At 46.6% G+C, this 25914-nt stretch overlaps 1 protein-coding gene and 2 non-coding genes across 4 annotated transcripts in view; 2 read left to right on the forward strand and 1 right to left on the reverse strand.

The window, feature by feature from the left end:
• The first annotated feature begins 718 nt into the window (after positions 1–718).
• LOC113836920 lies at positions 719–788 on the forward strand. Its single transcript, XR_003487431.1, has one exon. It is a non-coding gene; the product is annotated as a small nucleolar RNA SNORD104 (small nucleolar RNA).
• Positions 789–975: 187 nt separating this feature from the next.
• LOC113836924 lies at positions 976–1107 on the forward strand. The gene has a single exon (XR_003487435.1). It is a non-coding gene; the product is annotated as a small nucleolar RNA SNORA76 (small nucleolar RNA).
• Positions 1108–2261: 1154 nt separating this feature from the next.
• The window catches only part of Tex2 (testis expressed 2), a 121103-nt gene continuing 97450 nt past the window's right edge, over positions 2262–25914 (reverse strand). For both annotated transcript variants that reach the window (XM_027427809.2, XM_027427808.2), the window contains exons 8-12: positions 16440–16572; positions 9917–10042; positions 8256–8465; positions 6695–6815; positions 2262–3939 (exon numbers count right to left, since the gene is read on the reverse strand). In XM_027427809.2, the coding sequence (XP_027283610.1) occupies positions 3817–3939; positions 6695–6815; positions 8256–8465; positions 9917–10042; positions 16440–16572 (713 nt within the window). In that variant the 3' untranslated portion in view covers positions 2262–3816. The remainder of the gene's footprint in view (positions 3940–6694; positions 6816–8255; positions 8466–9916; positions 10043–16439; positions 16573–25914) is intronic.

Consider the following 25914-nt stretch of genomic DNA (forward strand, 5'->3'; position numbering starts at 1 on the left):
TTCTACTCTCCCAAACTAAGTGACGGGAGTAAAGTTCTGTCGCTCTGCGTCCTCATGCCAGCTTTGGTACACACGCTTTCATCCAAACATAATATACAAATTAAAGATTTTAAACTGGGCGTATAAACCTCTCAAGCGCTGGGATTACGGGTGAGTCATCACGGCGGGCTGTGGGAGGACAGTCAGAAACTGAGGACCAGAAAAGTTAAATGACCCAATTCATCACGAAATCGGAATTCGTTCAGACACGGTGTCAGCTCCTTCTACCGCCGGGTCCTGTGAACCCAGGGCTACCGAGGCTCGTTTTCCCACCCTCAGCCTGGCTGCCGGGACGTTTTTACTCGTCTGCTTACTGCTAAGGGACGCGCTAATTACAGACTCCGAACTGAGTTGCAGAAAATAAATCCGGAAGCGATAAAAACCAGCAACCTGCAAAAGGCCAGTTTCTTCCCAGCTCTATGGTTAGAGCGTGACCTTTCTCCACTCTGGAGGACTCAGAAAGCCTGACCAATGAGTCGATCGCTCCTGTGCACATGACAAGAGAACTGACTTCCTATTGGCCAGTATAGTGAGAGCCCGCCCAATTACTTCCGGAAGCCTTCTTTAAGTGAAGGTCTCGCGCTCTCGTCTGCCTCTTAGCGACGGGTGGACTCCAGGTAAAGTCTCCTTGGCGGTGGCCGAGGGGTGCCCCTTCGGCGGGTGGGCGGCCGGCCGGTCGGCGGTGATGACAATCCATACAAAGCACGCGTTAGACTGCTGATCCGGGTGATGCGAATCCGAGTCTGAGCCGACTGCGGCGGCGGCGGCGCGGGAAATGGCGGGCCCGGCGACTTCCACCCCCTCACCCTAGGCTTCTCTTTCAGATCTGCCCGGTGGAGGACGGCGGACAACGTGGACCTCGCCAACCTTTCCCCCAAGTCTCTGAATAAAGTGTTTTGACCCCAGCGCTGGCGTCCGTGTGTCACTGCCCCCGATGCGCTGCCTTTGAGCCCCCGGCGCCCTTCCTCGTGGCGCCGGGAGTTAAGCTGCGGCGCCACAGCAATTGCTAGTTCATAACTGGGGCCGTCTGCCCATCGCGGGCGGCCCTTTTAACTGCTAGCTACAGGTCCAAACCAGCCTACCACAGGCTCTGCGGGGTCGAGAGAAGGCAGCGTGCAAGTGGCATACCCGTGGGGAAACCATGGCCCACGTGCGTGGACCTGTTGGGTGACAACTGAGGTGATGCTCGCCCTACGGTAGATAGCAGGAGAGGGAGCCTCATGAATAGCCCTGCAAGTGTATAATCGTCATCGGTGGCACATGGGTGTTGAGGCGACTGAAATCTGGTCGGGGAGAGGGGCTCAAAGTAATTAGGGGAGGCCGCCTAGAGGGATCAATGTTTGACTAGCAAATGTGCTGTAGGTCCCTCTCCGTTACTGGGGTGTGTAACTGGGTTTGAGTAACTGGGAATACCTAGTAGTTATGCTATGGAGGAATTTAAGAGACAGGCCTCCTCTACCTTTGGAGCCTGTCCTGGACCTCTATAAGATCAGGCTGACCTTGAACTCGGATGTATCTTCCTCCTGAGTGCTGGCATTAAAGACGTGTACACCACAGAGCATTTTTTAAAAATCGTATTTGTGTGCATTGGTGGTTTCCCTCATGTATGTGAGGTTGTCAGATCTTGGAATTAAGTTGTGAGCTGCCATGTGAGTGCTGGGAGTTGAAACCCGGTCTTTTGGAAGAACAAGTCAGTGCCCTTAACCACAGAGCCATCTCTCCAGCTCCTAGAACATGCTTGGTAAGAGCATTAATAAGGAAATAACTTTATATAGAAATTACTTAGTTGGGCATTTTGACAACAAAGCCCGGAAGCTTTAGGCAAACTAAGTTGTCAAATTAGTTTACTAGCAAGCAATTGTAGTCAAGGAGCTGTGTTAGTCTAAATACAGGGCCACTTGTCAGCTGAGGAACTCTGTGTGTGTGTGTGTGTGTGTGTGTGTGTGTGTGTGTGTGTGACACGGAAACAGGATGACAGTGCATGGATAATTTGAGAGTGAGCCCCAGTTAGGGATCACCACAGCCCTAGAAAACAAGGTTAGTCCCTCATTTTACCACCTTCATCTTTCCACATGAGAAAACTGATAGTTCAGTTACATTCCTGCCTTGGTAAAGCTGGGCTAGCAGGTACCCAAATGTACCTCATTTGGGTAAACTAGCCCAAATGTCTAGATGCTCTGCTCTCACTTCATGGGCTTTTCTAGAAATAACCGATGCCTTTCTGGTGTTTGACATGAGATATTTATTTTGTGAAACAATGCGATTGTAAGTCCCCACATACTATTTTTTAAGTGACAGGGTACAGTCGTGTGATCTCTTTACACTGTAGTGTTTCTATCTAGTCTTTGCCCTTAGTCACTACTGCACAGAAAAAAAAAAAAAAAAAAGACATGCTGACTGTGACAGGTGAACTGGCCTACACAATGATTAATTAGGGCAGTACATTGACTGGAATGGTCAAATAATTTGTCATGTTTTAATGGGATGATTAAAATAAAGGTTCAAATATAAAATCTTAATATATTAATTTCTGTAAAGTCATCTTCAGGCAAGGTGCTGTTTAAAAAAAAAACACTACTAGCTTTGTGCACAGACATTAAATTATCAAAAGTTACCCAAGGTAATTTTGACATTGGATGCAGCTTTAAACAAAACTGTATTAGGTCTTTTCGAAGCAAATTATACAGTTAGAGGCCCCAAATCTGTAAACTAAACATTCTGATACAAATGCTCAAACTTAAGTTGGCAACATTAAAGAAAGGTCACAAGTGCAGGTGGAAATGTAGTGCTTGACGCTGACTAGCAAGGTAAAGAGCAGTCCTTGGTTTGGCCATCAGAGAAGGGGACTGCCCACAAACCTCCCAAACCAGTTAGATGAGCAAGGTCCTCCCATCCTACAGATGCTTCCTGGAGCACGCAGAAAAACCAGAAAAGAACAGCTTGGCTCCGGCTTTCTGGCCTCATCCCATCAGTACCAGGGAGGAACAATCAGTCATTGTGTGTACTGCTTGACCTTATTATGCTCATGTCATGAGAAATAATCAGGATTGGTTAGAAGCAAGGTGATTGTACCTCATTTGGGATGGCTTGGTCTCATGGCTTTGCCTGATGTTCACATGAAACCCACTGTCCTCACCCCAGCTGAAAATGTGTCTGTGGGTGTGTATGTCCTATGGCTACTTGCTTCCAAAACGCACAATTTAATATGAAAAAAGTTGCTATGCCTATCTTTACCACCGATGAAATGGCTCACAAAACCACACTCCACACAGGTTACAGTGATATTCCCCACGTGTGGAGGGCTGCAATCATGAGTACAAAGTGTAGAGTGGAAAAATGTTCCATTGTGCACCAACTGCCTGAGGAAAAGCTTTGGAGGAGTCGAGGCAAGGGAAAGCCTTCCAATTGTACAGCTTTGCTCCAAATGTGCTCATTTGCTGCTACAAAACCTGGTAGACTTAAAAAAAAAAAAAAAAAAAAAAAAAAAGCAAGCCACGGTGTTATAGTCAGCTGTAACTTCTGGCTCCATCATGATGGTTCTTCCAGTCTCCTGTGCCAGTCAAAACTTTGCAACAGACTAACCAGACACTGGTCACTGGATGCAGGGCACGACGCCTCAACAGTGGAATGGGCACCGCAGGCAGAGGGCAGATGCAGTTCTTAAGAGACAAGTGGCTGTGGACTAGCAAAGGCCAGCCCCACAGCACAGATGGCAGCCACAAATCCCACACCTCTCGCTAGGTCTCATAATACTGGGGGATGTCCCATTTTCACCCATCACAGCTGGTCAGAGGCCTCCACAGGGGGGTCTTTCAGGAAGCAGGAAGTGGAGCGAGGGTCCATGGCGGAGTGCATTAAAGGGATATAAACATCATCCATGTTTGGCATGACAAAAACTTTCTGTAGGGAGACATCAAAGAACAGCTGTGTGTCAGACAGGCAAGTGCTCTCCTTTCATATATGAAATATTTTCCTATACATTCCAAACAAGTTCTACCATGCTGTCTTATTTTGTGTCTGTCAATTTCATCCAACATTATTATTATTATTATTATTATTATTATTATTATTGTTTTGTTTTTGAGACAGGGTTTCTCTGTGCAGCTTTGGAGCCTATCCTAGCACTTGCTCTGGAGACCAGGCTGGCCTTGAACTCACAGAGATCCACCTGCCTCTGCCTCCCAAGTGCTGGGATTAAAGGCATGTGCCACCAACGCCCAGTTAAGCTTAGTTTTTGAGACAAGTATTTTACTGAACTTAGAGCTAATCATTGTGACCAGACTGGCTGGCCGGTCAGTCCCCCAGCCCTGGGATTTTATGTGGATGTGGAGTTTTTAACTCAGACCCTCTGGCTCGTGCAGCAAGCACTTTACTAAATGGCCAGCTCCTCCATTCTTGAACTCAGAAAGAGCCAAGGAGCCGTACTAGAGCACGAGTACAGGAAGAAGCTGGTGCGTCTGCTTTGAAGCAAGAGTCCTGAGTTTCACATGCATACATTAACTACATAAGAAACATTCAACAACGTTAATGCAGTATTTCAAAATCATTATGTGCAGGACATATGCCAAGTGAATTAATTCTTTTAAATCTTAGCACAAACGTAGGCTGAGTTTTCCACATCAAAACTATGTAGAACTACTCATGAAAAAACATCCTAATAGGGTTGCCCAAAGGAAAATCAGTGGTACACAGAGATTGTTCTCCACACATAGTTTGTAACTGTGTGTCTGATTATACATGTGAGCTTCAGCAATACCCTTAGAGAAACAAGAAAGCACACAGGGCACCATAGCAGGGCAGCCCTTGCCTTCAGTTTGTCAACCTGTCTCCAGTACCAGGCACCAATCCTGTTCTCTATCTCTCTCCTTCCTTTGCTGGAGGAGCCCAAGACCCTCCCAAAAGAGTGATCCACCCAAATGATAATAGGACCCAAGGATGTAAGAAAAAAGAAAAATCTGGAGGCATGAGGTTTTCCTCCTAACTATGTTTAAAGCAGTTTTCTAACTGGTGGAAATAGTAGGCTTTTTTTTAAATCAGAATCTGATTAGTAGCTTTTGAACAGTAATAGTTGTTTTGTTTGTTTGTTGAGACAGTTTCTCTATGTAATGGCTGTCCTGGATCTCTGTAGAACAAACAAGCTGGCCTTAAACTCACAGAGACCTGCCTCTGCCTCCTGAGTGCTAAGATTAAAGGTTTGCACCTCCACCACCCAGCACCAATAATCGTTTTTAAAAAGACAAAAACTTAAGGGTCAGTAGGATGGTTAAACAGGTGCAGGGCTTGCTGTCCAAGTCTGCTGACCTGAGTTTAACCAGGTGGAAACTGGCCGCAGGTGTCCTCTCATCTCCACACACAAACCTGAAGTGGGACTTGGGGAGACACCTCATTCAGTGAAATACTTTTCCTTCAAGCATGAGGACCTGAGTTTGGTCACCAGTACCCAAGCACAAGTTGGTGACCCCAGTGCTGGGGAAAGACAGATCACTAGGGCTCCTTGGCCAGCTAGTCTACACTACCCTACCCGTTGTCCAGTTTCAGGCCAGTGAGAGACCCTGTCTCAAAATACAAGGTGGGCAATGCCAGAGGAATGACAGCTATGGTTGACCTCTGGTTTCAACAGGCACAAACATCTACCTACCCACCTACCTACCTACTCACCCACCCACCCACACACACACCCACACACCCACACACACCAACCTTAAAATATACCAATGAAAAATAATGGAAGTATTCTTCAAAGGGGGAAATCATGACTAAGTAAAGAAACCATTTGCTAGCTCATAAATTTTGGAGTACTTTGTTTTCTTGAATATTTGAGATGGTCTCTTGAGGCCATCCTAGAACTTACTTTGTAGATCAATCTAGCCTCGAACTCACAGACATCACCTGCCTTTGCCTCCAAGGGTTGGGACTAAAGGCGTGTGCTACCTTGCCTGGTTTCTATAAAACTTTACCACAGCCATGCTTCAAATACTTGATCAAATGGCTGGGGTGGGGTGGGATGGGGTGGTTCAGTGGTAGAATGCTTGTGCAGCATTTGCAAGGACCTAGGTTTAATCCCCAGCACTACAAAACGAAAATCTAATCAAAATCTGAGAGAAGTAGCTCATCTCCAGGACCTCAGTTATGCTGCTACTACCTTTGGTGGCAGAATGCAGGTGGCAGGTTTGGAGGGTGAGTGCTGGCTCAGGAGTTACTTAGGAGAGGTCTAACTGATTTTGGACTTCCAAGACAATTGTCTCTGGCACACAAGTTTCCTTGAAAGTTAACTGAACAAAGTAAGGCAAATATAACAGAAACAGGGAGCATCTTTCCTGGCCCTCATCTGGGTGTTGCTGGCCAGTGCCCCCCTGACTTCACGTGGGGCAAAGCCAAAGCCCAGAGAGGCTCACTGGTACAGGACACTATCATCTTGCCTCTGACCTCATCTACTGGGATTCTTCTCAGTCTATTTCATGGAAAAGTTTCAGGGCCTTTGAGACCATAACTAAAACTACAAGCCCAAGTTGGAACATATGTTTTCAACAGAAGGATGATGGTCATGGCTTCCATCAAAATTCGAAGAGGACCTGGGCCCAGACGAAGTCCAGATCCTCCATTCCACCCAATGTTCTTAGACTCGGTGAGAAACACGAGATAAGGGCAGCTTTACCTGAAATTCTTGCTCCAGTTTCTTCTCTATCCACTCTGTCACATGAACTAAAGTGACTTCTCTCTCTCCAAGTTTTGGCCGAGCTTTCAGCTCCACATATGGTGGCTTCCGGAAACCATACCTTTTTGAAGAAGACAGTAACCACATTTGAGAAGCAGAGAAAGGAAGTGGCAAGCACCCGCACCGCAGTCTCCTCACTGGCATAGGGGCATCACTAAATGCTTTCCAGTTCTGAACCGCCCCCATACCTAACTCAGCGCAGCAAGTATGAGCCTGTTTGCCTGACAGTGTCGGGGCTCTCTGATGGATTTTGACCAGTGCTGACAATGGAGGAGAGCCTAGAGACACATCTCGGGATGCCAGGAACTGGGCATCGCCTTTTGGGTTTGATTTTCCTAAAATGGCAATAAGCTTTTTTCTGTTTTGTTTTTTTTTCAAAACAGGTTGCTCTGTGCAATAGTCCTAGCTGTCCTGAAACTCACAGAGATCTGCCTGCCTCTGCCTCCCAAGTTCTGGGATTAAAGTTGTGTGCCACAACTGCCCTGCTCATTACAAAACCCAATACATATATAAACCAAAACTTTTTAAAGACATAGTCTCCTTCTGAATGCCATCCTAAGTATACTCAGGCAGAGATTATTCTAAAGACTGCTTTTTATTTTTATTTGAAACCTTGTCTCATAAACCAACCAACCAACCAAACAAACAAACAAAAACCTACAAAGTTATTTTTTTAATTTTCTGGGAAACACTAGCTTGAGTGAATGATGAGCTGCCTGAAAAAGCCCCTTCCAAACATTCCTCCAAAGCCTGCTGCATACCACGGAGACATAGAGCACACTGGTCCATGCTATGCTGGGCTGCAGAGCTGTGTTTTCATTGTTGAGTGCCATTTACCTTCGGTGAGAGCTCTGAGCTCTTACTCCCTCCCCATCACGTGCACTACCACTATTTTACAGGACTCAGCATACCAATTTTAAATGGAGATTCACAGACATGATGCTGGGCCTGTGAATAAGTCATCCATCAATTCTAACGGAGGCTTAGGCACCGTAAAACCCACCCCCAAGCCAACTGCTGAAATCCTGGCGAGTGTGCCAGCCATGTCTGTATCGTCAGCATTCCCCGGGTGATAGGACCACTCAACCTCCTCCTCAGACAGCTTCCTGTCACCAACACCCAGTGCACACACCAGCCTCCCTCACTCAGGAAGTGTCTCCTAACTGCCTGGACTCTCTATCAAGAAAGAGGCTGTGAGAGGAACTAATCCAGGGATGTGGGTCCAACCTAGGCTTAGGCAGAGGTGAGGCTGGCGACAAAGGGCAGGGTTATCACCAGTGGATGAGTCAGATTTAGAGAAAGAAGGACCAAGGACAGAAACAGCCCCTTTCATGAACTTCGAATTCACCCTGACTTCTCCTGACACATTAAGACCATCCTCAAATGTACATGGGACAGTCACAGAAGAAAGTACAATGAAAGCAGTGTGGAAGTGCTCTGGTCCCAAGGTTGGGGCTTTTAGAGTCACATGGTGAGGGAGTCACTTAGGGCATCTGCGTACCATATCCGGTCGGTCGGGGGTGGTGGAATATTGACCGCCAAGGTGCCTCGACACTCTTGCACTTCCACAGTTAGCAGCAGGGGTGTATTAGAGACCTCTTCGATCTTCTTTTTAATGAACTCTGTCTCCGTTGCTTTTTGGAAATATTTTGACTTGGTAATTTTATCAACAAACCTCATAATCTTACTTGTTCGATGACCTCCAACATACCTTCAAACAAAGAATGCAAAGGTGTGTTATTGAGTGTGTATAAGTCAGAGAACAGCCTGTGGAGTAGGGTTCTGAGGGATCAAATTCAGGCTGTTAAGCTTGGTGGCAAGTATCTTTATCTGCTGAGCCATCTCTCTGGCCCCAAATATCTTTGCCCAACACAAGTCTTGTGACTGTACTCATTCTCCAATAGCTCTTCCAATGCAACACTATGCGCACTTTGGACAGGTCACTCTGTTTGAGGAGGACTGTCCTGTGTACACAGGACGTTTAGCAGTCTCCTTGGCCTCAGAGGATTAGATGGCAAGAACATTCTCCATCAGCATAATCAAACATTAGCCCCCGTGGGGGTTAGCTACCCTTGGTTGAGAACTTCTACTTTAGAGAGGGTAGAAAGGTCAGACACAGCGGACATCTCGACAGAGTCATTCCTCAGAGAAGGAGGGTCCTTTATACCACTCAGAGACTCAGCATGAGTCCTTGTCCCCATCTCTGGACAGCACACAGAAAGCCGCACCGCACTGACAGACAACACAGCAGCAACTAACAGACGATCTTTAGGTGGTGTCACAGCCATTTTGAGGGCCATGTGCTATCAAAGGGCTTGAAACACTCACCTCTTCCTTTAAGGGTTAGAACTTGAGGGAAGAGCTGTGTCAAGCGAATGTGCCGCAGGCCAACCAGAGCTTGCCTCGGGGATGGCCTGGTGGGTTTCTTCCTAGCCTCTGCAGTTTCAGACGTCAGGGACAATGTATGTGTTTTGGGGGTGAGGGGGTGCTGAATCCAAAGCCTTGCATATGCTAGACAAGCACTCTATAACCAAGTTCCACCTCTAGCCCTAAACAATAGTTCTAGGAGGTACCAACTGTGCTGTGCAAACATCTGTGTTCCCTTCTCACCTTCTGAACCATTTCAAAGAGAGCAGGCTGCTATGTGCTTACAAGTTTCTGAATCACCTGGTCTGTAATCTAACGTTTCTTTATCTCCTTTTCAATAATTTAGAGGTCCTTACAGAAAGGTACTTGATGCACTCTTGACATCATTACACTGCCCAAGGAACAGGCACAGAGGGCACTCAGATGAAGTTCATGATCCAGAAGAGCGGCTAGGACATCCAGTCTCAACATCCAGCTCTTCAGACTGCAGCAGCAAGTAGATCTGGATGTGGTGTGCATGGGTCCCTTCTCTCTGCGGCCACCAGGGGGTGGTGGTGTGCAGTCCGCGCCCTCTGAAGACGCAGGGTGCAATTCTAGTGACAAGCCTGTCCTTCAAAGTCCCTGATATTTCTTTACTCACACTGCAGGACAAAGACAAAGCCTGACCTCTTAGGATGTTGATGCCGAAACCTTTCACTCAATGTGCAAGCAGCAGCTTGGGGATGAAAGAAAAGACTGGCTGCCTCTTGGCAGCCCCCTTAGCCTTCCAAGCCTCCAGAAGTCCCGTCCACTTACCCTTCAGTCCCAGGGAGTGGCTGTTTGTCTCCAGCACTGGGCTCTGGTGCATCATCTTCCTCAGAGGAGCCAGCACTGGAGGATTCTTCATCACTGTCAGCTAGACAGTACACCCTGGGCCTGCAACTGAACAGGGAAAAAGTCATCAGCAGTGCGTGTGACACACACACACACACACACACACACACACACACACACACACACACACACACACACGTGTATACGCATACACACATGTGCACACACATGTACGTACACACACACACACACACACACACACACACACACACACACACACACACACGCACGCACACACGCAGCCACAGAGAGTCAAGGAGGAACCGTGTTATCTGTTGTCAGTGGCACTAAGAAAGAACCCAAGAGTTCTTGGATTGGCTGCTTACTCTGGAAACTCCAAGTCCCCTGACAGGACTGCAGAGGACTTGAGCCCACAAGAGTGGCTTTGAGCATGCACCAAGAAGACAGGTGGGGGAGTGTGATGGAGTCACATCAAATGCAGGAGCCAAGGGTGGGGATGTAGATGGAAAGAATGGACAGTTAGCAGGGTTATGATGGCAGTTTAATGTTGGTGACATGACTGTCCCTTTCCACAGATGAGGTGTACAGGCAAGTCCTTATCTGTGGTTTAACTACCCCTCAAATCAGCTTTGACTGGACTCCTTCCTAGTGAGATCAGATATCTGACCCCACACCTGCTCCATAGCCTGGGCCAGGGGGAGGGGGCACAGAGAAAGCCCAAAGCCACAATGTACTAAGTCTCAGGGGGCTCAAGAAAGCACCTGACATGAGAACTCAGGGACTTTTCTAGAACAACACAAACTTAGAGACCAGGCTTTGCAGCCCCCTTACAGAGCACTGCCCTTCACTGCATGCTTCAGAGAGGTGGGGCTTGCAGGATCACCAGCAGAGCTGTGGGATCAAGGTTCCCTTCTGAGGTGCAGTGGAGGCTGGCTGACCTACCAAAGGTTGCTGCCTCCTTGTGAGATTATTAGTTGGGCCTCATCTCTAGAGCTCAGGGCCTTAGCTAGGCATGAAATGAACCAAGGACAGTACTGTCTCTGAACACTATTAGGCCACCAAATGGTCATTAAATACAGCCTTATAGCAAACTACTCCAGGCAGGGCAAGGTGATGCAGCTTAGATCCAGTCTCCCTGCTGCGGCTGTCCTCCTCAACACTTCCTTGAGCCACTAGAAGTCTACTGGGGTAATTGTCTTCTGATTAATGGGGGTCAAGGGCGGAGCGCACAGCTGCATGCATGAGAGGGCCAGCCAGGCTGAGCTTCTCACCCTGAAACAGGAGCTGGCTGTAAGAAGATCCCATCGGTGTCCTCCCTGGCAGGACACATGGATCCTGATCACCCTGGCTCTGAAATGGAGCCAGAGCTGCACCAACACGCTGGACTTCCACAGTGAAGGGGATGACCCTCTGAGGAGCCACTCCTCATCTGAAGCTCCTGCTCCCTGTTTCCCCTAACAGGCCTGGCTAATCCAGTGCGTCCATGCTCTCACTGCTCAGAGCTGTTTCTGAGATCCCGTGGGAAGGTCATCCTCAAAGAGCACGTCTTAGGGTTTCACATCTACAGAACAAATTCGATTCTCTGAACTGGGTTTTGGGGTAAGGAGAGTCAGAAACGTAAACTGCCAGAAATTACACAACTGTCCTATTTCTCCGTCCAGTCAAACAGCTGTATTCTCAGCTCTCCAGCCTTGTGCTGTCAGGTATGAAAGCTGGCCCAACAGCACAGGGCAGGTCCTCACCCACACATAACACTAAGGGCTGCCTGCAGCATCTGGGATCATAGTGAGATCTGCTGAGCCCCGACCCCTCGTGGCCCCACCAATGTGTACCATCTGGCACCTCCATTCCCTGGGTGGAAGATACCAAAGGGTGAGCGCTGCATTGAGAACTTGGTTTCCAGAACGAATCCTCTGCAGGGCAGAGAGCAAGGCTCCAGTGTATCAGAGCAAGCTGCATTCTGTAGCTTCGTGACTAGTTCAGACAGTGCTATGTGGGTTCCAGTGGACCCGACGCTGTGGACTCTGGTTTGGACCAAGTGGCACCTCTATCACCCAAATAGGAGCTGTATGATGTGGAACCCAGGACCAATTAGGCCTTTGGCTGTTGAGCTCATGTGCAGCTTTTACATCTAAATGTGCATTTTATGCTTTCGACCTTATGAGGTAATCAAGAATTTTAGAGAAAGATACACTACACAACCTCATAAAAGATGTGTAGTATGTGAGAAACTACTGACTTTCAACACACCTCAGAATTCCAGAAGAGTTCCACCCTCTCAGAGAGCCACTGAACAGGCCCATTCCAGTTACACTTGTCTCTGCTAAAAACCATTTGAGATATGTGCCTGGAGTCAGGCACAAAAGAAAGTAAATTATTTCATCATGGATTCTGTCTTTTCTTTCTTTTGAGATGGGCTCTCACTTTGTGGAACTCACTATGTGGCCCAGGCTTCAAACTCAAGGAAAAACTCCTGCCTCAGCTTCTCAAGTGTTGGAAGGGGGCAACAGATGGCTTTAGAATTGGAGCTTTGGATGGTTGTGAGCCTCTCTGTGAGTGCTGGGACTTGCTCTGGTCCGTTGGAAGAACAGCCAGTGCTCTAACAGCTGAGCCATTTCTCCAGCCCCATTCCAGTAGTTTCTGAAACCATCTGTAAAGCAGGCTGATTTGCAGTCATTTTGGAATAAGTAAAAGAATCACACAGACCCCATAGGCAATTTTAAAAAGTGACTAAGAAATTCTTTCAGTGAAGAGTAAATAATCATACTCCTGGGAGGGGACCTTACACAGAAGGATGCATTCACTTGCTTTATTTATAAGAAACCAGTCCTATGCATTGGCTGTGTGCGCCCATGCATGCAGACACACACACACCTAGGATAAGGCTGAATCCTAGTGTCCTAGGCGCCCAGGAGCATCAGGGGCTGAGGGCTTGGGAGACAGCAGAGTGGGCCAAAGAGGGGTTGCCAGATACAGCTACACACTGGCCCAAGCTGCACCAAGTGCACTGCAAAACCACCCCATTGCCCATTTAAAGGATCTGTCAAGTACGATGCATCCCTTTCTGACTCATTTAAAGGCCCTTCGCGGTTTAGACTGCTCAGCACCTCCTCCACCTCCACAGTGCTGGGGATTGAGCCTAGGATTTCATACATACTAAGCAAGAGCCCTTCCACTAAGCTACACTCCCAGCCCTTGAAGACCATTATTGCCTTATTGCTCCAAAATGACTTAAGTACAGTATGTGACAAGAAGGCATGCTGCTTGTGGAAGTGAAAGCTTAAAAGATAAACGCCCACAGACAGTGGACATGCTTTTCAAAGGGAAACAACTTCACACTAAAGCAACCTAGATTTCAACTTCTCCAGGTACTGTTGGGAGCCATACAGCTTGGCATGAACCTTTAGGCCAAACTTGGCAAGCCACAGGGTTATAGAACTGTCTTTTGATTATAAATGGCTTCTAGAAGCATGAGCACCCAGAAGGAACAACATGATCCAGACGTCAATTCTTTGTTCCAACCACAGGCCCACTTACCTAGGCAACCCTCCCTCACCCCACCATTTACCTAGGTAACCCTCCCTCTCCCCAACACCCATGAACTTTTTACCCTGCCAACATCTTCCTTCTATAGTTTTCTAGCATCCTGCTTGAACTAGCACCTGGCTCTTGGCCTCTTCTCCCCCTTCCCTTTACCCCATACTACCAACTATATAAGCTAGCCTGGAAAAAATAAAATTTGCCACTTGATCAGAATCCTGTCTTGTGGTCATTCTCTCGAGTCTCTTGTCTCTATTCCCCTCCCTGGACTTCTTGCTCTAGGTTGCTGTCCTGCGGGTCGGGACAACTACAAGGTACCACTATAAACAAACTTCCCATCAGAAGAGGGAACTTCTCACGGGTCAACCAGCATCACTGCAGAAGCTCCCCAAGAACACAATCACTTGAGTGGGGACTGAACAAAGCAGCCAAGTGGGATGCAGCCAAGGATCTGCCAAAGCTAGGCAGTGGGAGCAAACCCAAGTGTGGTGTGAGGTCCGGACAGGTGGGGGTGGCTAAACGGAGGGCCTGGAGGAGGGGCTGCTGTGGGCCTGCTACGAAGTCCACCCTAGGGTGTTTGATATTAAATTAAGGAAGGCACCGATACTTAGTAGCAGCCACCACGTGGGCTGACTCCTGTCTCTCCTCGCCTCAGCCTCACCGTGGCTGCTTATGTTCATGGCTGACGAACCAAGGAAGCACATCTGAGAACTGCTTCTGGAGCTAGGCTCTGGTATCATGCATGGGCTTTCAGGGGCTTCTGATGCTTCTAGAAACTCCAAACCAAATAATGCCTGTGGAAACATTTGCTGAAATAAAGAAGGGGCCTAGAGTCCTTAGCTTCCCCCAAGGGTCCATTTCTGAGGCCCCTTTTCTCAACAAAAGTGGCTTTTACATTGTATTTTTCTTTCTTCTTTTCTTTCTTTCTTTCTTTCTTTCTTTCTTTCTTTCTTTCTTTCTTTCTTCCCCCCCTCTCTTTCTTTTTGTCTTTCGAGACAGGATTTCTCTGTAGGTTTGGAGGCTGTCTTGGAACTCCCTTAATTGACCAGGCTGGCCTTGAACTCACAGAGATCCACCAGTCTTTGCCTTCTGAACGCTGGGATTAAAGGCATACACCACTACCGCCCTGCATAAATTGTATTTTTCTTTGCACTGAAAAGTAAGTGATAGCCAATTACATATTAATGTATAATTTAACATCTTCCCAACAGGAAGATACACATTTCATACAGGATTCTTCTACAAAAAGATGGTTTTAGAAATACATTTTTCCATAAAAGCCTTGTTCCTAAAGAAAGGGAGTCTTTTTAGTCAGTCTGAAGACGCATGGCATCCCATGATAAGCCAGATGGGTAACAGTCACTGTGGAGTGTCTGAAGGACAAGGCTGACCACAAGCGATGTGCTGCCACCTGACATGTATGACTCATCTTTCCAACAGAGCCCCAAAGCCCTATGCTGGGGCATGGCTGTTTCCAGAAAGACTCCTTACTCAAATGCTTAGGACCAAAGACTGCTCTGTCCCTGTGTAGACACAACCCAAGAAGATCAAACCCAGGGCCTGGCACATGCTAGGCAACTGCACACCCACTGAGCTACATTCCTAGCCCAAGAGACTGGACTAGGAATGCTTCTGCCCACAGTGTTTGTGCAACTCGATTGTCACAAGGCCAGACTGGCACTGCTCAGCTACAGGGTCAGTGTGGAGTGGGACAAGAAGTTGGGTCTGACTCCAGGCTACATCAGGGAGACTCTCTGTCAGGATAACCTTGCCTCTGTTCTGCTCTTGGCCTTCTCGAGCCCTTGGACTGTGCCTTCATGTCTGGGAACATGATGAAAAGACAATTTCTTATGTCTTCAAACGGGACCAAATCAGGCTCAGCACTCACAGGGTATGGAATGCCACACAGGGAATTGATGAATACCACTCACCAGAAAATACAAATCCACAGATTGCCGAATCCAAATACATTTTAACAAATAGAAAAACGAAAGGAAAATAGCAAATACAGGTTAGAGTGCAATATAGCAGGTGCAGTTCTCCAATCATTAAAACAGGAACATTTCAAAGCATAACCTGGATAAATCAAGATAATCTAAGCAAAAGAATGTTCCTGAAGACACAACTCAACTTCTTGGTCTACCAATACTACAGACCTAAAGAGGGTCAATCAGCTGTAACTAGGCAAAAAAATCCAAGAGCCAGTGACTTGCATACAGTCTGTAGAGTAGTTAGTTCACCGTGGTGGCCCCTGGCCACTGTATTTGTTCCTGCAGAGGGTTAGGGACTGCAGATGGGAGCAGCCACATCTTTTATCTCAGCTAAAACAGTATTATCATTTAGATGTGTGTCGCCCGAACAGCGACCTTTAAGGTGTTTGAGAATCCAGCATCAAAGGGGGGAAAAATCAGGCTCCATTATTTACCTCACAATTTTGGAATATTTTTAAATCAGATTAACTCTGGGGAACAGATGTACTATCTACAAAGAGAAGAATTTACTAAGCAAATCAATATTGTATTATTTCGGGAAAATGCTTCTCAGAACACTCTCAGAGCATCCTCTTAGCTCTGAAATCAACCATCTCGTTATAAATAATTCCGACCTGGTGATTAAAGTGGTAGATCCCTAGGGGACCTTAATCTGCTCCACACAGTGCTGTCTATGGCTGGAAGCTGAAGCAGCCTTCAGAGTAAGAATTCGATTCACAGACCAGTTTATGCTTAGAGTGTCTGTCCTGCTTGTCTGCACCAGGGATACTTTCCAGGTAATTGAGACAGTGTTCCCCTGCCAGTGCTGACACCAACAGGTGCTGGGTGTAAAGTTCACTCTGACACTGAGCTTGCTGTCCATGCAGGGGCTCCCACACCCTGACCTGCTTCTCCCAGGCTGCAGGGAGAGGCTGGTCCCCCAAGATTGTTAGTAAATTCATATAGCCCCTTACCCTTCTTTGCCAATTTCTCCAACCTTCAGGGCTTCAACAAGAGGCTCTTTACCTAGTTTGGTCAAGTTCATTTTGGTCTCAAGAGTCATCAGAAAGGACCCATTGTAAGACATTTCCAAATCGATCCAGAGTCCTAGAGAGATAGTTAAAAAAAAAAAAAAAAAGGTTCATTTTATTCTGTTTGTCTTGTTACCTCCCAAGAAATACGAGTATAAGCTACAGTATCAAAACTTGTATTTTCAGGACTAGAAAGACAGTTCAATGATGATGAACACTTACTGCTCTTGCAGAGGAACTGAGTTCAGTTCCCAGCACCCAAATGATGGCTTACAGTCATTATGTAACTCCAGTTTCAGCAGATCTGACACCTCCTTCTGACGTCTAAGGACCCCAGGCATGCATGTGGTACATACACATCCATGTAGGCAAAACACTCATACACATAAATCTTCCCAGACTCTTAGTTAAAGTCCACACTGTTGCACTGGCAACAGAGGTGTGAAGAGGGTGAGGATGCTCTGCCCTCGGCATATATGAGGAAAAGACTTGGACGCTTTGCATGCCGGGCAGTGATAAGCGTGGCAACTCATTCTGGGGGTCACAGTGAATTCAATGTCCGTGTAGCACTTTCAAGGACCCTATCTTCTCTCTCTCTCTCCCTCTCTCCCTCTCTCTCTCTCTCTGGTTTCTCCTCCTCACAATAAGAAAACATGCCCAAAAGGAAACGGCTTGACACAGCACTGCCAGGATGGGTGGCCAACAGGCAGCAGTTTGCGCTATAAGGAGACTTCACTGGGAGATGAATGACTCCGTAAGGCAGTTGCCATGATTTGGTCATGAGTAGGCTGGGACTCTGCAGTAATGTAGCTGTTTGGGAGTCACTCATACTCCTGTAAGTTCCCTCACCTGTGCCCAATAAGCTGAAATGACTCAGCAGGTAAAGGTCCCCGGCCACCAAGCCTAATGACTTGATTTTGATTCCCTGGACTGACATGGCAAACTGACTTCTACAAGTTGTTCTCCAACCTTCACATGCGCAAGCCCCACCCATCCTACCCTCCCCCCTGCAAACAATAAATAATGTTGTAAAAAAATAGTTTAAACTCATTAGTCTCTCGCTCCTCTCTCTCTCTCATACACATACACACAAAATTTTTAGATGTTTTTGGTAAGATTTATTTTATTAGTGGAGTGTTTTTGTATACATATATGTATGTGTACCATGTGCATGCCTGGTGCTAGAGGTCAGAAGACGACGTCGGAGCCCCTGCAACTGGCACTGAGAGCCACTGTCTAAGTGCTGGCAACTGAACCCAGGTCCTCTGCAAAAGCAACAAGTGCTCTTGACCACCAAGGCACGCCTCCAGGACCAAACTCTTACATTTTTAGTACCCTTTTGTTTCTGGAAATTATCTAGTAATAGAAACAAAAGGATTCCAGAGGTAGCTAGGTAAATCTGGGGAACCAGTTGGCATGAGTTTAAGAACTTATTGTCAGAAGGGTACGACTGCCAATGATGAGCTCAATCCAATTCCACCAGGATGGCCATTGGACCAGTGTCTACAGTATACAAAGATGGTCACAATCTTAGGTCACCACAGGAGGGGATGGCCTGGCAGGTAAAGCTACATGAGAGGTTTTTCACTCTTGGAGCTCCATAAGATCTCATAGATTTTTAATCAAAATGTGCTCTTTCAAGTGGCTATTTAAATGTTAGTAAATTTTTATAGATCCTCCTAAGACAAGTGACAATATGTAAAAGGAAGCAGGAAATTAATCTCAAACCATTCTCCATACTGGCAACATTTGCAGTCAATAGCCCCTCCCCCAGGAGGTTCGCCTCCAGATAAAAGCATTGCCCAAAGTACTAATGGTGCGATTCTTCTCGAAGGCGGAACAATTCCCACTTCATTTTCAACAAATCCTTCCTGTTATTGAACACAATTGTTTTCCATGGATGACTTGATTTAATTAAGTGGCACACAGGTCAAGAGTGATTATCTTCTTTGCGGGAAAAATTGCTTCCTTTCTAGCTTACATTAAGCGGTTAAAAAAATCACTACTTAGCTTACTCTTCAAAATCTGTAACCATGGGAATTAAATGCGCATCTGTTTCATAAAGACATTTAGTACTTCATCACCTCCAGGAGGGCTCAGTGCAAAGGGCCACATATGAACTTTAACTCAATATAAAAAGGACACAGTAAATTCTTTTGGAAATCTTAGCCAGGTTTCCAAATAATGTTAATGGCATGCATTTCCTTTGAAAGCTGTCGTCATACTAAAGGCATCAAAACTTTACTTCTTCCCAAATGGGAAGTTTTGTTGTCTCTCCCCTACCAAATTTATTGGTGTGTGGGGTGGGGGTGGTGTGTATGTGTGTGTGTGGGAAGGGGGGGTACGCAGGAGCTCACAAAGGCCAGAAGAGGGCACCTGGATCCCCTTAGAGCTCAGTTATAAGTGGTTGTGAGCCACCCAACATGGGTACTGGAATTCAAAAAGTCCTCTGGAAGAGGTCAATACATTAGGGAACCAGATTTCCTATAGCTATAGTGATGGGTGTCTTTAAAGTGCTCTTTAACCACGTCATTTCTCTAGTTCCTTGCCATCTGGCTGGCATTTGTTAACAAAACAAAACAAAACAAAAAAACCCAACCAAACAAAAAAACCAAGCACTATGGACACAGGCTGGTCCAGGCCCCAGCCACACAACCAGAAAGGCCAAGGGAAATGCTTGGAGGCCAATCACATGGACTAGGGCTTGAGTTTCACTGCACTTTTCTCGACCTTTGTACAGCGCCCTCACCTACACACTATCTTGAGAGAGGATTGTATGAGCCAGCAGCCAGTACAGCCTGCTCAGCCTTTCTCTTGTTCTGGCTGCAGCTGCCACAGGGAAAAGACTGTACAGAAATCCAGAAACCTATCTCAGGGCGAGGCCTAGATATGATCAGATATTTCTGGTGGCTTTGTTGTGTTTAATTCCGTTTTGTTGTTGTTTTGTGGCAGGATGCATGTATTACAGGATGGCCTCAACCTTGCTGTGTAGTGAAAGATGAACTAGAACTTCTGTTTCCCCTGCCTCTGTTCCCAAGAGCTGGAATTACGAGTCACCTTCAGGCTCTGCTCATGGAGTGCTGGGGATCAAACCCAGGTCTGTCAGCACACTAGGTGAGCATTCTACCTCCTTAACTATATCCCTGTCCAGTGTGTGGTTTTAAACCTCTTATTGCGTTTCATGAAGCCCAACACAGCCTAAGATGGAATCAAGAATGGGCTGAAAACTTAGAAACTGATATAAACTGCCAACAAATATTTCAAATTAAACATGATATGCTTGCAAATTCAGAAAAGAACTATTTACTATTACATTAAAAAAAAAAAAAAAAAGCTTCAATGACTAGGCAGGCAAGGAGCACCCTGAAAAGCTGAGTATGTGCAGTTCAGAACAGAGACCTCACCCCACTGCTATGTACCAGGCCAACAGATGAACAGCAACGAGGAAGCCTGACTCTGCCTTAGGAGAATATAGGAAAATGAGTGTCAAGATGGAGACAGACGCTGTTCCACAAGCGGCACCTTAACCTGAACACAGACAGCTACATGCTGTTACCCTAGCAGTGCCCAAGGAAAAAACAACAAAATGACAATGAACATAATGAACTTTAGAGGGTCTTTGTACAAGGCCCCGCCAGGCACTCAGGGTGGCTGATTTTCCAGTCTCCATCTTTGTTGGGGAAAAGGCATCTACCACCACCACTATTGCTCAGAGGGGTGCCCCAAAGAAAAGACAGCTTACACCCAGAAAGTGCCACTGAGCTCTCAGCACCGTCCTGACTGAAAAGTGCTGTAAGGTGTAAGGAGCTCGTCTTCAGGAAGCACACGGTTAAGAAGAAAGATGGGGCTGGAGAGATGACTCGTTTACTCAGTAAAGCACTTGCTGTACGAGCCGAGGGAGGCTCTGACTGATTCTCAAGCACCTGGGCAAAAGCTGGATAATATGTCTGTAATCGCAGAGGGGTGAACAGCTGGCTTGCTGGCTAGTCAGTCTAGTCAAATTGGTGAGCTCCAGATTCAGTAAGAGACCCAGTTTTTAAACAATAGGATGCGGAGGAAGCACTTGAGGAAGATACATGACATCAGCCTCTGTATTCCACAGACACATGTGAAGACATGCTTCTGTAATTCTAGCACTAGGAAGGCAGAGGCAGGAGAACAACCCTTGGCTACACAGTGAGTTTAGGGCAGCCTGAGCTACATGAGACCCTGTCTCAAAAAATCAGGAAAAAGAAAAGGAGAATGAGAAGGAGGGGAGGAGGAATAGGAGGAGGGAGAAAGAAGAAGGAGGAGGAGGAGGAGGAGGAGGAGGAGGAGGAGGGAAGAAGAAGAAGAAGAAGAAGAAGAAGAAGAAGAAGAAGAAGAAGAAGAAGAAGAAGAAAGAAGAAAGGTGGCCTCTATCAGTTGGTGGAGTTCGCTACAATGTAAAGTGATAATGAATACCCATGACGGCATGTCCCCCGAGGTAAGGTGGACAACAAGAATGGGGGGCTGTGAGTGTGTTTGCTGTCACCCACTTCTCCTCCTTAATAAACCCATGGACTCAGTAACTTCGCCACCATGGCCACAGAGAGCATGTGGCTTCCCACAGCAGCTCCATCTTCTTACTATCAGAGGCACTGGTCTTGACTCTGGGGCTTCGTGAACAGGGCACCTGTTGCTTGCCAAGTGTTCTAGCACCACTTCTGTTGCTGTGACAATACCCTGACTTATATAAAGCAGGGAAAAGAAGGGTTATTTGGCTTGTAATTCCAGGCTGCAGCCCATCACAGCAAGGAAGCCAGGGCAGGAACTCACAGCACCACACCCAAAGTCAGGGGCAGGTAGGTTTTCCTACCTCAATCAACAATCAAGTCAACCCCCCACAGATGTGCCCCAGGCAAACCTGATCGAAATAGTTCCTCATTAAGATTCTTTGTGTCAAGTTGACAGCAACAGCCCAGAAGGTATCAGAGTCCCAAGACCCTTGCTCTGACTCTTCCTGTCCTTTAACTATGCCTAGCTGGTTCCCTCTCTGAAAGGGAACATCTGGCATCCAGGGAACAAAACTTGAAAAGGAGCATCTGATCATAAGTTATCAAGGTTGGATGCTGTGGAACCATCTTTTTTTGTTTGTTTTTTGTTTTGTTTTTCGAGACAGGGTTTCTTTGTGGCTTTGGAGGCTATCCTGGAACTAGCTCTTGTAGACCAACCAGGCTGGTCTCGAACTCACAGAGATCCATCTGCCTCTGCCTCCTGAGTGCTGGGATTAAAGGCGTGCGCAACCAACGCCCGGCCTGTGGAACCATCTTTGAGCACTGTAAATAGGTATTGTTCTCTTTGTTTAAAATTAAAAAAAGCTGATTGGCCGATGGGTAGGCAGGATTTTTGGGGTAGACCCAGAATGCTGGGGAAAAGGAGGTGGAGTTAGAGAAGTGGATAGCCAGCCAGAAAGGAAGCAAGTCATACAGGAGCCTCGAGCCTTGGCATAGCACATAGGTTATTAGAAATGGATTAATTTAAATTGTACAAGCTAGTTAGTAATAAGCCTGAGCTATCTGCTCAGCATTTACAGTTAATAAGAAGTCTTTGAGTGGTTATTTGGGAAGTGGCTGATGGAACAGAGATGATCACGGTCTCAACGAAAAACTCCACCTACAGTTGGATGTTTGGGGTTACTCAGCTCCAGACCACCCCAGTGACTTTTATTCCTGCAAGCAGACTGGTGCCATATGCTCTCAGATCCCAGGAAAACTGCAATTCCTCAACCTGAATGGATTTGTACAACATTCTGTAGCTCTTCCTACCTTACAACCATCCGACATAAAGTCCTGTCTTGTCAAGGCTAACACAATCTAAATCTCAATCTCTCTCACTCCTTAAGAAAACTTTTTTAGGCGGCCGGGCGTTGGTGGCGCACACCTTTAATCCCAGCACTCAGGAGGTAGAGGCAGGCAGAGTTCGAGGCCAAGCTGGTCTCCAGAGCAAGTGCCAGGATAGGCTCCAAAGCTACCCAGAGAAACCCTGTCTTGAAAAAACAAACAAACAAAAAAACCCAACAAAACAAACAAACAAACAAACAAAAAAACCTTTTTAGAAGGAGCTAAAGAAATGGCTCAGTGGTTAAGAGTACTGGCTGCTCTTCTTGAGGACCCAGGTTCAATTACCAACACCCACATGGTGGCTCACAATTGTCTGTAACTCCAATTCCAAGAGGATCTGATAACCTCTTCTGACCTCTGTGGGTATTTCACAATACTGTGTACATAATGTAGTCAAAACATCTATAAACATAAAATAAATTGAAATATGTGCATGAGAATTTTGATTGTATGTATATCTGGGCACCATATGTGTGCATGCTGTCTATGGAGGGTATTGGATCCTGTGCAACTTGAGTTACACGCAGTTGTGAGCCATGTGGATGCTGGGAATTGAACCCTGGTCCCCTGCAAGAGCAGGGCACACTTTTAACCACTGAGCCACCACTCCAGGCCTTTTCTGTTTTTGAGAGTCTCACTCACTCTTCAGCAAAGCCTGGCCTGGGATTCACTATGAAGCCCAAATTGTCTTTGAACTTACGGTGATCCTCCTGTTTCCCACCAATCTCCAAGTGCTGAGACCACCAGCTTATGTCACTGCACCCAGCTGCAAACTGCCTTTTCTTCCCACAGCCACCTAAACCTACGTCCTAAGCGTTCCAGCAGCGGTAATAGTAAAATAACAACAATAGGTGCTGTCTAAATTTCCTTCTGTGTGTTAACTTATACTCATGACAGGTGGGTAGGTGCCACCAGTCTCTGTGTGGGGGGTGAGGAAGCAAAGAGGTTCGGGAACTCTCCTGAAGCTCTGGTTTCTGAGCTCAGCCATGTCACTCTGGGGATGGCAGTGAAAACGACATTCTGCACTGCTTCATAAGTTGAGTGGCAGGCTGGGCATGGTGCAGTATGTCAGCAATCCCAGAACTTGGGAGGTAGAGACAGGAGGATCACTGCATGTCTGAAGCTAGCTTGGTCTACATAGCAAGTTCTAGACCAGCTAGGGCCACACAAAGAGATCCTGTCTTAAAATTTTAAAAGTGCATGGCTAAGACAGAATAATTCAAGCAGCCTGAGCAGCCCGTGTGACCCACAAGAGATTTTTCTTTGTTTCTTAATGTTTTCTTTCTTTAGTTATTTTTATTATTTTATGTGTATGGGTATTTTGCCTGTTGTATGTCTGCATACCCAAGTGCACGCAGGGTCCACTGAGGTCAGAAGAGGGCACTGGGTCCTGGTAACTGGAGTTAGAGACTGGGTCCTCTGGAAGAGCACCCAGTGCCCTTAGGAGCCATCTTTCCTGCCCCCAGGAGGGGCTTTTCAAAAGGGCACAGGGGTCCCACAGGAGGCGACTCTATTACAGCTTCGGCTTGGCTATATTACCCAGGCAAGCAAGCTTTCATTTACACCTGTGGTCAGCTTTAGCAAGTCACCCCAGCTTTCAATTTCCCTAAAAAGGAAGGCTCTCCTGAGAGCAATGGAATCTCAAACCCCAAACTCACACGGTCACATGCTGCTGCTGCTGCTGCTGCTGCTGCATGATGATTTTGGTCAATAGTGGACAACATATAGGACAACAGTCCCATGAGATCCTGTCCCTCAGTAGTATGACTGCCACCTAAGTTTGGGTTAAGCATACTCTATCGTTTGCACAACATGGAAAGTAATCAACCACAGTTGCATCAATTATCCAGGCATCCTTCAAAAGCTTGGAAAAGCCTAATTTGATGAAATGCAAATAACCCCAGAGGCCTCATGTCTTTTTTGTTCCTTTTGTTGGTAATGTGCTCTCCCTGTCACACAAGCAGGCAGACCTCTGTACACTTTACCCTGAAAGGAGTAAGCTTCAAATGGATTCAAACCAGCAAGGCTTTGATCTGCAGAGTTGAAATGTCTCACCCCCAGCTCCTAAAACCAGGAAAGAAGCCCAAGACTTAGGTCTCCAATTAACCTCACAGGCTGCCAAAGCAGCCCCGTGTCTGCTGTACAGTTGAGAGCCGCAGGGACACTCTTGGATGCTGCAGAGCCTGCTGTGCCCTGCCCAGCGCCCTGTCCTTAGACATTTCTATTAACCCAGGAAAGGGTGGTGCTGAGATTCGAGAGACTGTGAGCGTGTGAGAAACCCCAACAGGCATCTACAATATTTACTTTTAAAAGCTTAGCTCTCAGAAAGTTTGTGCTAGCTGATAATTTACAGCTTGTTACTAGTCGGTTCCTGAAGAGACAGAGAGCAAAGGGCAGCACAGAGGTCATGGGTCAGAGGAGAACCCTGCACTTGTACACTGATGGGGTGAAGATCCCGGCCACACAGCTAAAGTAGTGGTGGCACACCTTTTAATACTGTGTACAGTACTGTATCCAAAAAAAAAAAAAAAAAAAAAAAAAAAAAGGTGGGGCTACAACAACCAACCTTGTGTCAGGTTAGAACAAGTACACCACTTTCAGAGTCCAAATCTCTTTCTAGCTTTACTCTGTGTACCTGGCCAACCCCAGCAGGACTCAGTCTAATTGAGGTGCAGACAAAACTGAGGGGTTACAGTAAGTGATCTCCTCGTGAAAGGACCAGATGGACATGTGTCTTTCTTGAAGATCAGTGCGTGTGCCCTGTCAGCTCAACCCTGCTAGAGGGATGCACAGAGCTGCTGAGTATAATCACAGAACACTCTCTTCACAGTGTGTAACAGCTGTGATTCACTCAATATTCAAAAATAATGATTTCACTAAATGTGATCGACAGTCATAAAGAGAGTTGTTCTATATCCTATTAATTCTACAAAACATTGACTTCAAAATGCATGTCATTCTCCCAGAAAGCTGGGTTTACTACCCACCACTCTGTTCCTGGGCCACCTTGGAATAATGTTAAACACAGTTCCTTGACAACAGATACTAAAACTGGAAGCTGAGTGGGCATTGTTGCACATGCCTGTAACCTAAGCACTTGGAAGGCTGAGGCAGGAGGATAGACAGTTTATTCCACTGGGCTACCTAGCAAGACCTTGTCTCAATAAGAAAGGAAGGATAGAAGGAGAGAGGGAGGGAGAGAGGGAGGGGACGGGGAAGGAGAGGAGGGAGAGGGGAGGGCGAGAGAGGGAGGAAGGGGGCAGTGAGGGAAGAGGGAACTGGTAAGGTTTTCCTCAGGTGTCAACAGCAGCTCTTTCTGTCCACCAGGCTCACTCATCTTTTGTGTATTACTACATTCTTGCATACTAACTCCTCCCTGTTGATATCCTTTAAAGCCACATACTATAAAAGACATAGAAAGCTGTGATCAGCATCATTATTCTATTTATACTCCTTCCACATTCTAATCAATTCTTTTTTCTCTCCATCCACAAGAGTAGGCATAAATATTGTGCCATGGCATGCCTAAACTCTCACGCCCGAGAGCTGGGCTCCAG

This window comes from Cricetulus griseus, chromosome 7 (assembly GCF_003668045.3).
Source record: "Cricetulus griseus strain 17A/GY chromosome 7, alternate assembly CriGri-PICRH-1.0, whole genome shotgun sequence".
In the NCBI taxonomy this organism is placed as follows: domain Eukaryota; kingdom Metazoa; phylum Chordata; class Mammalia; order Rodentia; family Cricetidae; genus Cricetulus; species Cricetulus griseus.